Source organism: Nestor notabilis, unplaced genomic scaffold, assembly GCF_000696875.1.
Source record: "Nestor notabilis isolate BGI_N333 unplaced genomic scaffold, ASM69687v1 scaffold22734, whole genome shotgun sequence".
NCBI lineage: Eukaryota > Metazoa > Chordata > Aves > Psittaciformes > Psittacidae > Nestor > Nestor notabilis.
The window spans coordinates 2,361-14,599 of record NW_009925481.1 but is presented as its reverse complement, the minus strand read 5'-3'; the positions used below and the strand labels follow the sequence as shown (position 1 = coordinate 14,599).

Here is a 12,239-nt window from a genome sequence, read left to right as displayed (position 1 = left end):
CACTGCATTTAACTCAATAGAGTGAGTGGTTCAGACAGTGGTTCTGCTGAAGCAGGAGAAAAAAATCAAAAAAACCCTTTTTGCTTTTGCTCATATGGTCCAGGGCAACTTCAAAAAACTTCACTGTGAAGATTCCAAACATCAGAATATAATTAAAAATAACCAAGATTACTTTTAATTGTAACAATATGGATTATACACATATATGAATGTGCACACCACTAACACAACTTTCACTTGTACTTGAAAAAGTTGAAAAAGTTGCAACATCAAAGTCAAATGCAATGAATAGACGTTCTATGCTATATGCTGCTCCATCTGCACATCCTTGCTACAAACAGTTCTTCCAGCAAGTGACAGGAAGCCTTCACTTGAAGAAAGTGCAAACATTATGTTCTGCAAAGCTCTAGTGGACAAAGGGGAGCCTGAAGTAAGGCTTGTCCCTTCTAAACCACTTAGGATGGACTAAGCTGAAAATGGGTTAGTTTGGTGAATCAGTAGAGGAATCTATTCGCTGACACCCCTAGGGCTCCTGAATATTGCTGAAGTACTACCACTGCAGAAGGACAGTGGAGTGCCAGAATCAGAAGGCTGGAGCCTAGTCCTGTGTGCAGGAGTAGCCAGATCTACTCTCTATCCTTCTATCTTTGGAGCTGGCAAGAGCATTGGAAGCTCACAGCTTTCTGATAGGCTGCACAAATATATAGGGGATAGCGTGCAGCCACAGTGGAATCCCATTTCCTACAGGTGAAGCAACTAAGTTATTAACTGAGCTACAGACATCACAGCCTGAGAAGTCTTGGGTTACACAGAAAAGTGTTTTGCCGGTAACAATGCCCCTTCCACTATTCAGTGTGGCTTTACTATGTTCTAAAAGCAAAAAACTCTAAACGTTAACAGTTTCTGGACACCAATAACATCTCATTTTAGAGCTGAGTGTTTTACAGCTAGCATGTTCATTCGACATGGATTCTGAAAATGTATGTAGGAGAATTAATGGTTATTTATAGGAAGGAAACCCTATTTTCAGGAGAGAAGAAAGAATTAAAGAAAATAACCTCCTGACAGCACTTTGCTCTGTTTTAGCTTGAACATATTTATTCTATCAGGAAGGCTTTTGACCTTTGTCTAAAATGGATCAAACCTGCTAAAAAGATACATGCTTTATATCATGGCTGAACCAAGGACACTTCATCATAACTAGTTTTCTTGCTTTTTCTTTTACAAAAACCAACTGTTCTGATTACCCAGTAAAGCAGTACAGCTGAGATATATATTACTAAATTATCATTCATATACAACATCTTTTAACAGATTTCCGGAGAAATTATATATTGATAATTTTATGTATGAAAAACTATTATCACCCCTCAGGAAGCTGCACAAACAAGCCATATATGTGAATATTAATGGTTTAGGGTTTGTTTTTTTTGTAAACACAAGTTTACTTGCAAGTACACTGTGTGAATTTAGAGAGAGGCAGACAACAACTGTACAATTAAATATACAAGCCTAGTGTACAGAAGCCAATGCAATCTTTTTTAAGTAGCCCATTAAAAGCAGTCATTGAATACTGAAGTGCCCACTAGATTTTAAGCAAGTGGAACACAGGCGAAGTATTTATTTCTTGGCTGTCTAAATACACTTGGCTGTTAGAAGTGAGTGGCATTCAAATAGGACTTGCTATCCTGAAGCACAAGCCTCTTATTCTCCAAACTAATCTAGGTAAGACAGAAGTGTTGGGGTTTTGCATCTGAAAAATGAGTGGCTTTATTACAGCTGCTAGCATTTGGTATTTGACAGACTTTGTAATTATAATCTCTTATATATTTCTCTTGGTGTCGTAACATCTTTTATTTTCTCTCACCTTTGTGTTCTAACAAAGACTAGATCCAACCTATTTCCTGTCCAAGAAGATCTTGCCTAGCATAACCATGCAATACATTAGAGTCTAAAATAAATTTGGTATTGCTGATAACAAATAGGCACCAATCTTTCTAAATAATTACATTAAATTGTAATTAGTTTTCCCTGATGATGGAAATAAATATTACTTACAAACACAAAGAAACTTATACTATGGAAGCTGAAAACTGTTTAATGTAATGGGGATGGACAGAAATTGACTGACTTTTAAAAATATATTTAGACTGCTAGGCAGTTCATTTTCAAATGGGACAATCAGTCTACACATTTCTAACAAGAATCTTTTCTGCCTTTTACCAAGTTATGAATTATGTACCTGGAACACTTAAACATCCTGTTTCAAGTTGTGGTTAAACTTTGCATGGCCTTAGAAATCATGCTGTGTCATTTACATTAATACCTGGAAACTTGATACTTTTGCCCTAGTTACAGATATGTATCTTCTTATTGTTAAAAATTTGCTGACAAAAGGTATTTGATAATATCTTCAAAAAAATTCTCAGCAGGATAGACAGAAGACTTTACAGAAGCCACTTTCTCTTTGGAGGGCTACAGATCAAAAGCTTACAGGCTGTTGGACATCTATTCTTTTGCATATCGATTGTGCTTCCAGTTGGACTCCTAAGACCTTCGTTTTTTCTCAGTTTGGAATTCTACACTTTAACTGGGTGTTACCAAACATTAACAAATCAAACTACTCTTCTTACTAACAAGAACAACAAAAAAGTATGACATTTACAAAGAGAATGATGAATTCTGTCACTGGAGTCTGAACCTATTATTGGCTGTTAAATCATTGAAATTGAATACTGTGCCAGTAAGCGTACTTTGAGTTTTAGGAAACTGATGGATATGGCTTCTGTTGCTAGATACTAAGAAGAGGAAGAAACAGCTTTTATTTGTAAGTGAAGACAAGCTTTGACATTATATTGCAATGTCACACCTGGCACCAAAATTTTTGTTGCAGAGATCCCGGCTGTATGACACTGGGAGAGGCTGAGCTTTGGAAGTTCTTTCCTAGAGATTTTGCATACTGTTGTACTAGCACATACTCTCTTCTTTTAGGGCAATGAATCATTCCTTATCTCTCAGTACTTACATATAAGCATCCACTCTTGGAAGTCTCTTCTTTCTTTCCACTGCAAATCAGAATACAAGATTTTCCACTTGGCATGGTCTTTTTGACATTTTCCTTCTTCCTGCTCCTACTTTTATTCTTAAACTTTTTAAGGTAGGGTACTTGCATGTTACACTGTTTTGCCTTTCAGTCATGTCCCCACCCACCCCTAAATGATTTATGAATACAATAAGCTAATGTCAACTTTATTTGACAGTTAAGTAAAAATGCAGAGATTGAGTCTGGTGAAAACAGTTGTGTTCATAGAGGCAAGAGACATCAAAAGCACCTGCATCTGAAGATTACAAATTTTGCCAGTCCTTATGTATCAGAAAACTGACATGCAGGAGAACCATAGGAAATGCTGCTGTGCTTGCTCTGTTGCCCACAGGATTATTTGTTATAGTTGCTGGAGGCAAAGCTAGGGTAACTATGGGTTTAAACCTGAAAATACTAACATGTAGCACTCTTCTGAGATGGTAACAGATTCCATCATGGTGTATGGTCCATATGTTCCCAAAGTGGTAGTTGTGAGGAGATACTTATTAATTAACGGAAATAGCACATCGTAACAATCTGCAACTGTTTGCATTACTTAACAGTTTCTAAGAGTCTGTCAATGGTTGTGCACAAATTTTTGCATGAGACTAAATTGTTGCTCTCCAGAAAACTCTGCTTTACAGGTTCTACCAGCAATTTTTTTCTCCTGTGCATTGAGCCACCTACAGTGACAAATCACTATATCACATGTGAGTTCCACATCAATGACTACAAGATGCACTATTAGAAAGACCATAGCCTACCTCACTAGTGTATATTTATTTCATATCATCAAGTGCTGCCTTTGATCACAGAGACCTCTATGATGGAGCATTTGGAAGAGCTGTTGGAAATATTTGTTGTACAAATCAATTATTAATTTAACTCAAATTTTTCTTAGCAAAACAAATTGGATTCAATTGAATGTACTCTTAAATGCCTGCAAGAAAGGGTCAATCTGCAGATTTACTTCTTATGTGTCACTGGAGCCCTGTGTTCGTGTTCTTGTTGGGATGGTGCTTCCTTAAAAGCACAACCAGGTACAAATTTTTAACATTAAGCATCTGTGCTAGAAAAACTTGCAACCTAACAGCTGTTTTCTTCACACTGCAGGAACACACACATGAAGTAAACACTGGGACAATGGAAAGACCACTTGAGGCTACCAGGATGGAAAACACCACTTCTGCCTGTGTTCTCATGGAAAGAAAGACTCGTGTCAAGATTAACAGGAAACAAGTCATGCTAGCTAATCTGAGGAAGAGCTGCTCCTGCACCCCAGAGAAGCTGAAGAACTTTCTCATGGACTTTCTTCCTGTTTTACAATGGCTTCCCAAATACAAGTGCAAAGAGTACATTTGGGGTGACGTTATGTCTGGCTTAGTGATTGGCATAATTTTGGTACCCCAAGCAATTGCATACTCGCTGCTGGCAGGTCTGAAGCCCATTTATAGTCTGTACACATCATTCTTTGCCAACATCATCTACTTCCTAATGGGCACATCCCGTCATGTCTCAGTTGGCATTTTCAGCTTGATAAGCTTAATGGTAGGACAAGTTGTGGACCGAGAACTTCTCTTGGCTGGGTTTGACTTGAATGATGATGCCTCACCAGCCTTGGGGGATGGCTCTCTGCAGAATGACACTCAGTCCAACACAACTGCCTTCAACCTCACAATTGCAGGGATGAATGCTGAATGTGGGAAAGAATGCTATGCTATTGGCATCGCTACAGCCTTGACATTTGTAGCTGGAGTGTATCAGGTAAGCTCTTGCTGACATTCAGAGACAAGGTATGAAGTTCTTAAAGCTTCTTTGCAGGGCCTAAGCTTTGGTTTGACTCTCTTTCAATGAGAGATGCAACATCAGTTCACTTGAATGACCCTGAACTATTTCCTCCAGGAAGCCTAATTGTAGGCAACTCAGAGAATGCATGAGGTAGGCAGCTTCCTTGGCTACTAGCAGGTACAGGTGGGAAAAAAGTCTTCTGCAAGACCGTTAATACTGTTTTGATACGCTGATACGTCTTGGCCTTGCTGCTTTTGTGGAACCATGAATCCAATACAGATCTTACCATGAGGGAAATTCCCACGTAGCTGTGTACTTCAACAATGAAGAAATATTTGTGTTTTCTAGATACTTTATTAAAGGTGCAGACCCACTCATCTACTTCTACAAAGGTTCAGAATGTGCTGCTGTGTTTCGCTAGTGGGTGTTATGTTCTACTGAACTGCTGCCCAAAGATAATTCAGAAGCAGGAAGAACAAGAAAGTAAATAGATTGACTAACCTACTTTTCAGACAATACCTGTGCTGGACTTTCCGAGACTTACCAATGTGCTGCCTATCACAAAGATATCAAGAGAACACAGAAGTAAGCATCACAAACATACTTACCTAGTAATCGTGTGTATATATATATATGTATATGCGTGTGTATATATATATATACACCTTAAGAAAGAGCTAGCTATCTTCCTTTTTACTAAGGTCACATTTATGAACATCAAAATGCCCTTGTGAAGCTGTATTTTCCAAAGCCATCAAGGGAAGACAAAGCAACTAGTTATGCACAGTATCCTGGGAAAGTTTGTGATTTCTTCTGACGCTTCTGACCTTAGGCATGCCACAAACACTGTCAGTGCTCCACTTTCCCTTCTGTTCACAGCGCTAAAATTACAAGCTGTTTAATATAACAGCCACTTCAGTGCAAATAAAGTAGGCACTTAGCTGTTGTTATTCAAGCTGGCACAACCCTTAGCTGTTGTCATTCTAGTTCTCTTTACAAAGGAATAGCCATTAAGGTTTAACTTCATTCACTTTAAGACAGGTAAAAAAAAGGAAAATTGGTTTTGGTATAACAGAGGCATTTTTTTATCCACTGCTTTTTTACATGGGAAATAAAATTCAGACTGCTCACCTCAGAAAAATGTTTGATTGACCCTGGCTCAAACTCCTCATTCACTTCTTGGGTTTGTAGTATCCCACAATAGTAAAAGGAATCACATGTTTTAAAAGCAGACTAGAAATATCAAGAATAATTCCTGTTTTGAGACTCAAATAGCCAAATGCTATCTGCCTCCAGCCAGTTCTCTTCCATCTGCCTGTAATTATCTCCAGCACCATTTAAGGCTCATCCTTTTTTTTGTTTGTTTGTTTCTTGTGTCTCCTCAGGTTCTAATGGGAATCTTTCGTCTGGGTTTCGTATCTATGTACCTATCTGAGGCTGTTCTAGATGGCTTTGCAACTGGTGCTTCCTTAACCATTTTAACAGCTCAAGTGAAGTACCTGATTGGAATAAAAATCCCACGTAGCCAAGGGCAAGGGATGCTTGTTATTACCTGGATTAATGTTTTCCGGAACATTTCTCACGCTAACATTTGTGATGTCATCACAAGTGCTATTTGTATTGTGGTGCTGGTTACTGCTAAGGAACTGGGAGATCGGTATAAGCATAAGCTGAAATTTCCTCTTCCCACAGAGCTAGTAGTTATTGTTGTGGCAACGCTGGTGTCACACTATGGTAAGTTAAATGAAGTGTATGCCTCCAGTGTTTCTGGAGCTATTCCTACTGGATTTATTCCTCCCAAGGTACCACCTTTCAACTTAATGCTCAGAGTTGCTATAGATGCTCTGCCTCTTGCCATAGTCAGCTTTGTCTTCACTGTATCCCTTTCTGAAATGTGTGCAAAGAAATATGCTTACTCTATCCGAGCCAATCAGGAAATGTTTGCCGTGGGGTTCTGCAACATCATTCCTTCTTTCTTCCACTCTTTTGCAACCAGTGCAGCTCTGGCAAAAACACTTGTCAAAACATCTACAGGCTGCCAGACTCAAGTCTCTGGAGTAATTAGTGCAATGGTGGTTTTGCTGGTGCTGCTCTTCTTGGCACCTCTCTTCTACTCCTTGCAGAAGTGTGTCCTGGCTTGTATCATCATTGTCAGCCTCCGAGGAGCCCTGAGGAAGTTCCGAGATGTGCCAGCACGGTACCATGTGAATAAAGCGGACACATTTGTTTGGATTGTTACCATGTCTGCCTCTGCCTTGATCAGCACAGAAATAGGGCTGTTGGTTGGCATTGGTTTCTCCCTGTTATGCATCATTGTTCGGACACAGCGGCCACGGACAGCCTTGCTTGGTCAGATTCAAGACACCAACTTTTATGAAGATGATTTAGAATATGAAAATCTCTCTTCTGTTCCAAAGGTCAAAATATTCCGTTTTGAGGCCCCACTTTACTATGCAAATAAAAATTACTTCCTCAAGTCTCTATACAGATTGACAAACTTAGATCCTAACCTAGAAGTTGCTAGAAGGAAGAAATATGAGAAGAAGGAAAAGCGGCATCTGAAAAAGGGAGATCACACAACTGCTAATGGACTGGGTATTGGAGAAACCACTCTGCAACTAGTTCCTAAGCAAACTGATTTCCAAGCTCTTGTTGTAGATTGCTCATCCATCTTGTTTTTGGACACCACTGGCGTTAATACTCTAAAGGAAATCCTGAAAGACTACAAGGACTTAAACATTTCTGTTCTGCTGGCTTGCTGCAATCCCTCAGTGATAGACTCTCTGAAAAGAGGAGGTTACTTTGGGAAAGATTTTGGAAGTATGCAGGAAATGCTGTTCTACAGTATACATAATGCTGTACAGTTTGCAAAAGACCAAAAGCTTCCAGCAGATTGCTCAGTTTAATCCTGTGTCTTCCCTGACAACTCACTACAAAAGTGGCAGATAGAAAGGGGCAGTTTGCACTAATTAAATTATCAGACACACTGTTGGCTGTGTACAGCAATGGGCCTACAAGCCACTCTCCCCTGAAGAGGTCTGCTGTTTGTCAGATGCCACACAGAACAGCCACTGGGGATGCAGTGTAGGACCAGAATGGAACAGGTTGGATTATATTACCTGCACCTTCACTTTAAAATGCAGGTGGTGTGCAATAGGGCAGTTTGGCATTGACTGCCCCCTTGTGCCATGATCGTGTGTGACCCAGCATATACAGCATGAGACTGCTGTGCTATAAGGTCTGCCCAGCGCCAGCTGACTCTCACAGTGTTTCAATGGCTGGTGTGTTTTAGGAGGGCTAAGCCACCTCCACGAAAATGCAATTAATCTAGCATCTTGGACACATAACAGTTTAAATTTCGGCTTGCAAGGTCTTGCCCCTTCCAGCATTCTAAGTGTGCTCCTGAACAGCTCCCACTATTTAGATACAAACAAAACACATAAAATCCTCTGGAATATAGCATGTTTCTCCACCTTGAATACGTAGACTTAATGACACAACCTGCCACAGAAGAAACCATGATCCATCACTGGTTCCTCTCAAAAACATCATTTTGAAAAATTACTGCCAGAATCACTTGTGTTATTGGCTTCCATTTGAGGTAATTAGTTACTGAAGGTTGTGAAAGCCTTTATGATGCTGGAAGAAGTACGACTCTGCTCCACAATTTTGTAACTAGTAAGGGGATAAACAGAAAAATTAATGCCTTTACCTGGCAGTCACACAGTTACCCATGTAGTTGTACCATCCTGTAAAAATAAGTTGCCTCTGGTAGGCATATGCAACTCCAGGGACAAATAAGGACTATCAAACAAAACCTTAGAACTGTGGTGCATCTTAGCATGTTTTTTCCTACCACTGCCTGCCCGGGTGCAAACAGAAACAGAAGAAAAGAGGGTAAGGTGGGAAGGTAAATCTGTGATCTGCCTAAAAGGGGATTGATGGGTCAGTCAGAACTGCCTGGCTGGTCTTCTCTCATGCAGTGCTAATGAAGCTTTACAGTAGCATACCTGGGCCAAGTAAAGGCAGCAATACTTTGTTAGTTGTGTATGCCTGTATGCTGGACAAATTCCACCACTGTTTGTACATAATACAGATATTTATCTTTTTTTCCTCCTATCATATTATTCTTTGATTTAAGGCCCACTAAACTATGTTTTACAGGGCTGGGTTACTTTCTATCATAATTTGCATTAACTGCTGTTCATTCTGCTTTGTGTCAAATGATAACCCCAGAGTCAGTTGTGCTGTTACATATACATGTTCTCCCTCTACCGATATGCTTATAATTAGATTTTAATTGTAACACAGTTAGTAGTCACTGTTCCAACCTAAAGCATTGGCAGAACATCCTCTCGTACTCAAACTTGTAATTACCTGCACAAAAGGTAGGACAGCTGCCCTTTCTCTCCTTAATAATGACTGGTTCACACACAGCACCAAGCACAGAAAGGAATTCTACCACAGCTGTGCCTCTTACAAATAGCAGACTCGAGAACAGGTTCCATGTATGCAGAAGCCATTTCTCTGCTGTGCCATTTAAAATAACCAGTCAGGCCAACATACCATGTGACTTGCTTATTTCAACTTTTCAGGTCACTGAATGAAAGAACACTCAAACTGAGGCTCTCCAGGTGCCCTACAGCCTGTCTGGCTTTCAAGAACAAGTATTTTATTAAAGTAAAAGACAAAATAAAAAACCTCTTCACAGGTACTGAGAATAGCACAATATTAGGTAAGTAATTCAATGATGACATTTTCATCCACTCATTATAAAAAAGCCTATCAGCTGCACACTGTTAGTACTACCAGAGCAGTAAAACCTGACAGAAATGTCTGTCAAGAGATTAAAGGACTGAACACTGGCAGCATTTTTCTGCCATAAAAGATTTTAATTCCATTATTCTTTAAATTGCTGACTTGGTATAACTACCTTCTCTCTGTTACACAAGCAAATGGGCAGAGCCCAAGGACAAAGTATTGCTTTGTTTTTTCAAATGCTTTGTTTGAAACTAAGTGCTCGCTTTTGTTTGTAAAAATTCTTTGATCAGGGGTATCTCTTTTAAGGTTCTGCTAGGGCCTAGCATGAGGAAGCAGGTTTGCAGAGTTACTGCCAGACAACATCAGTATAGACACTCTTAGGCTGTTAAGCCAAAGCAAGCTGTCATTCGAAGTCAAATAAAATTGTGTCAGTACAAAAGAACACACATCCTAGCAATTTAGACTTCTTTTATCTTCATGAATCAAAGTATCAGCCTAGAATATAAACGAAAAAATGCAAAAAATAGCCTTAACTCTAAATGATTCTCATTTTAAAAGAGAGATAAATTAAAAAAATAAAGAGATTCCAGTGCTTATGAAGGTGTATCCTTTCAACAGTCTGTGGAGAAAAGTGAAGAAAGGCTTCCCATCTCTTATCCAGCAGGCTGACAAATTAAAAGTCAAAAGTGTCTTTTTCATCATATTTATTATAAGACTGGCACCAAAGGATACCCAAGCAGAGAAACTTGGCAATGCATAAGGCGGGGGTAAGGTTTAAGACTTTTACGAGGAAGAAACATAAGACCAGAAGAAACCATAAGAACAATTTTACATTTCTCTTTCATTGGCAGAGCTGACTCACAATTAACTTGTTTGTGTAGGACAATGTCAAACACAGCAAGGAAACAGCTTTCAGTGCTATGATGTGGTGATGATGGCAGACTGTAAATTATTTCTAAGGAGTATGTAGAAGGTAACTAAAAAAGCAAGCTTTTTTCCTGGCACACTTATGTTTGCTATACTGCTTTGCACAAAGATTAAGTGTATGAAGACTGAAGATGCTAAAAACTGCTGATTCTCTTCTCTCCCATTTTACCAGGAACTAGGTACTGTGACTTGGAGAGGAGCTGGGGATAGGCTTGTAATTCCAACTAGGTTAATACTAATGTTGAAATAAAATCATTATATGCCTTTTAGGAAAAGTTATATCCATCATGTAGATTGACTATACTTTTGTTCACTGTGGTGCCTTGTATAAATCATGTATCCAAAAACTTTAGTACTGCTATGTAAGAATAGGAAAGGGTTCTTAACTTGTGGACTGTGTGGCTCCTATGCAGCTGGGCAAAGAGCTGGGAATTTTCACCTCAAACTCTCCTGATAACTAGTGCAGCATGGCCAGAATGTGTGGTCTAGGTGCCAAAATGGCTGTATTTATCGGCACTGGTAGCTAACAACCAGGAACTGTCCAGTCCATGACACACACTTTGGGTTCTCCCATAACCATGAACATTCCTGTGTCACATGACCTAGAGGTAAATGTGTGCTTTGGTTGGAAAATAAAACTAGCAGTTCTTTGAAACAGTTTGCTTTGTGGGTTGCTTTGCTTTCATGGGTGGTGAAATAACAGGATAACTTGGAATAAAGAAAAAAGGTGTTTGCTTACCTGAGAGCGACTAATTCCAATAACCAGTGAATTCGAACTTGTTCAATGCCACCATGTGGAACAGAAGAAATGTAGGCAAGGTTGATCTCTTGGTCTTTGCTCAGGTCAAATAGGTCAGCACGGCTGTGAGGTAAAGGAGGGCTTCAGGGAAGGAAGGATAGAAAAGAAAAAACACATTGCAACATTAACTAGTAGCTCCACTGGGTATTCAAAGATATCTATGCTAGGTCTCTACACCACAAAAGATCATCTCTGGTTTGAGGAGCACTGTCTAACATAGAATGATAGACTGGTTTGGGTTGGAAAGGACCTTAAGATCATCTAGTTCCAACTCCCTGCCGTGGGCAGGGACACCTCACACTAGAGCATGTCGCCCAAGGCTCTGTCCAGCCTTGTCTCAAACACTGCCAGGGATGGAGCATTCACAACTTCCTTGGGCAACCTGTTCCAGTGCCTCACCACCTCACTGTAAAGAACTTCTTCCTTATATCTAATCTAAACTTCCCCTGTTTAAGTTTAAACCCATTACCCCTTGTCATACCACTACAGTCCCTAATGAAGAGTCCCTCTACGGCATCCTTACAGGCCCCCTTCAGGTATTGGAAGGCTGCTATGAGGTCTCCACGCAGCCTTCTCTTCTCCAGGCTGAATAGTGACAAAGCAAAATAGGGCTGAGGTTATGTGGGGCTAGTTGGCTACGTATGTAGTTTGGCAAAGAGGAACACAACTTGGGTCCATCACATTGCCATGCTCAAAGGAAAGTATTACAAGCAATCATTCCTACACAGATAGCAACCTTGGGCAGCAGTGGTCTGAAGAAGCCATACTGTGGCAGTCATCTTGTCTCTGAGTAACTAATAAAGGACCTGAGGGTCTTTTAGGCTTTGGAGTGCAAGTCAGACTTGCTAAGGTTTGCAGTAAGACAAATACAGACTTGATCTT

The 12,239-nt window shown here is 39.9% G+C and overlaps 2 protein-coding genes across 2 annotated transcripts in view; one reads left to right on the top strand and one right to left on the bottom strand.

Moving 5' to 3' along the window:
* IDUA (iduronidase, alpha-L-) overlaps positions 1–11,438 on the bottom strand; it is a gene marked incomplete at its 5' end in the record, with an annotated part of 38,563 nt that extends 27,125 nt beyond the window's left edge. Inside the window, one exon of the mRNA XM_010013080.1 lies at positions 11,298–11,438. Coding sequence (XP_010011382.1) covers positions 11,298–11,438 — 141 coding nt within the window. The remainder of the gene's footprint in view (positions 1–11,297) is intronic.
* SLC26A1 (solute carrier family 26 (anion exchanger), member 1) lies at positions 4,226–7,776 on the top strand. Its single transcript, XM_010013078.1, has 2 exons — positions 4,226–4,846; positions 6,256–7,776. Exons 1-2 carry the CDS (start codon positions 4,226–4,228, stop codon positions 7,774–7,776), a joined length of 2,142 nt encoding a protein of 713 aa, XP_010011380.1.
* Positions 11,439–12,239: the final 801 nt, after the last annotated feature.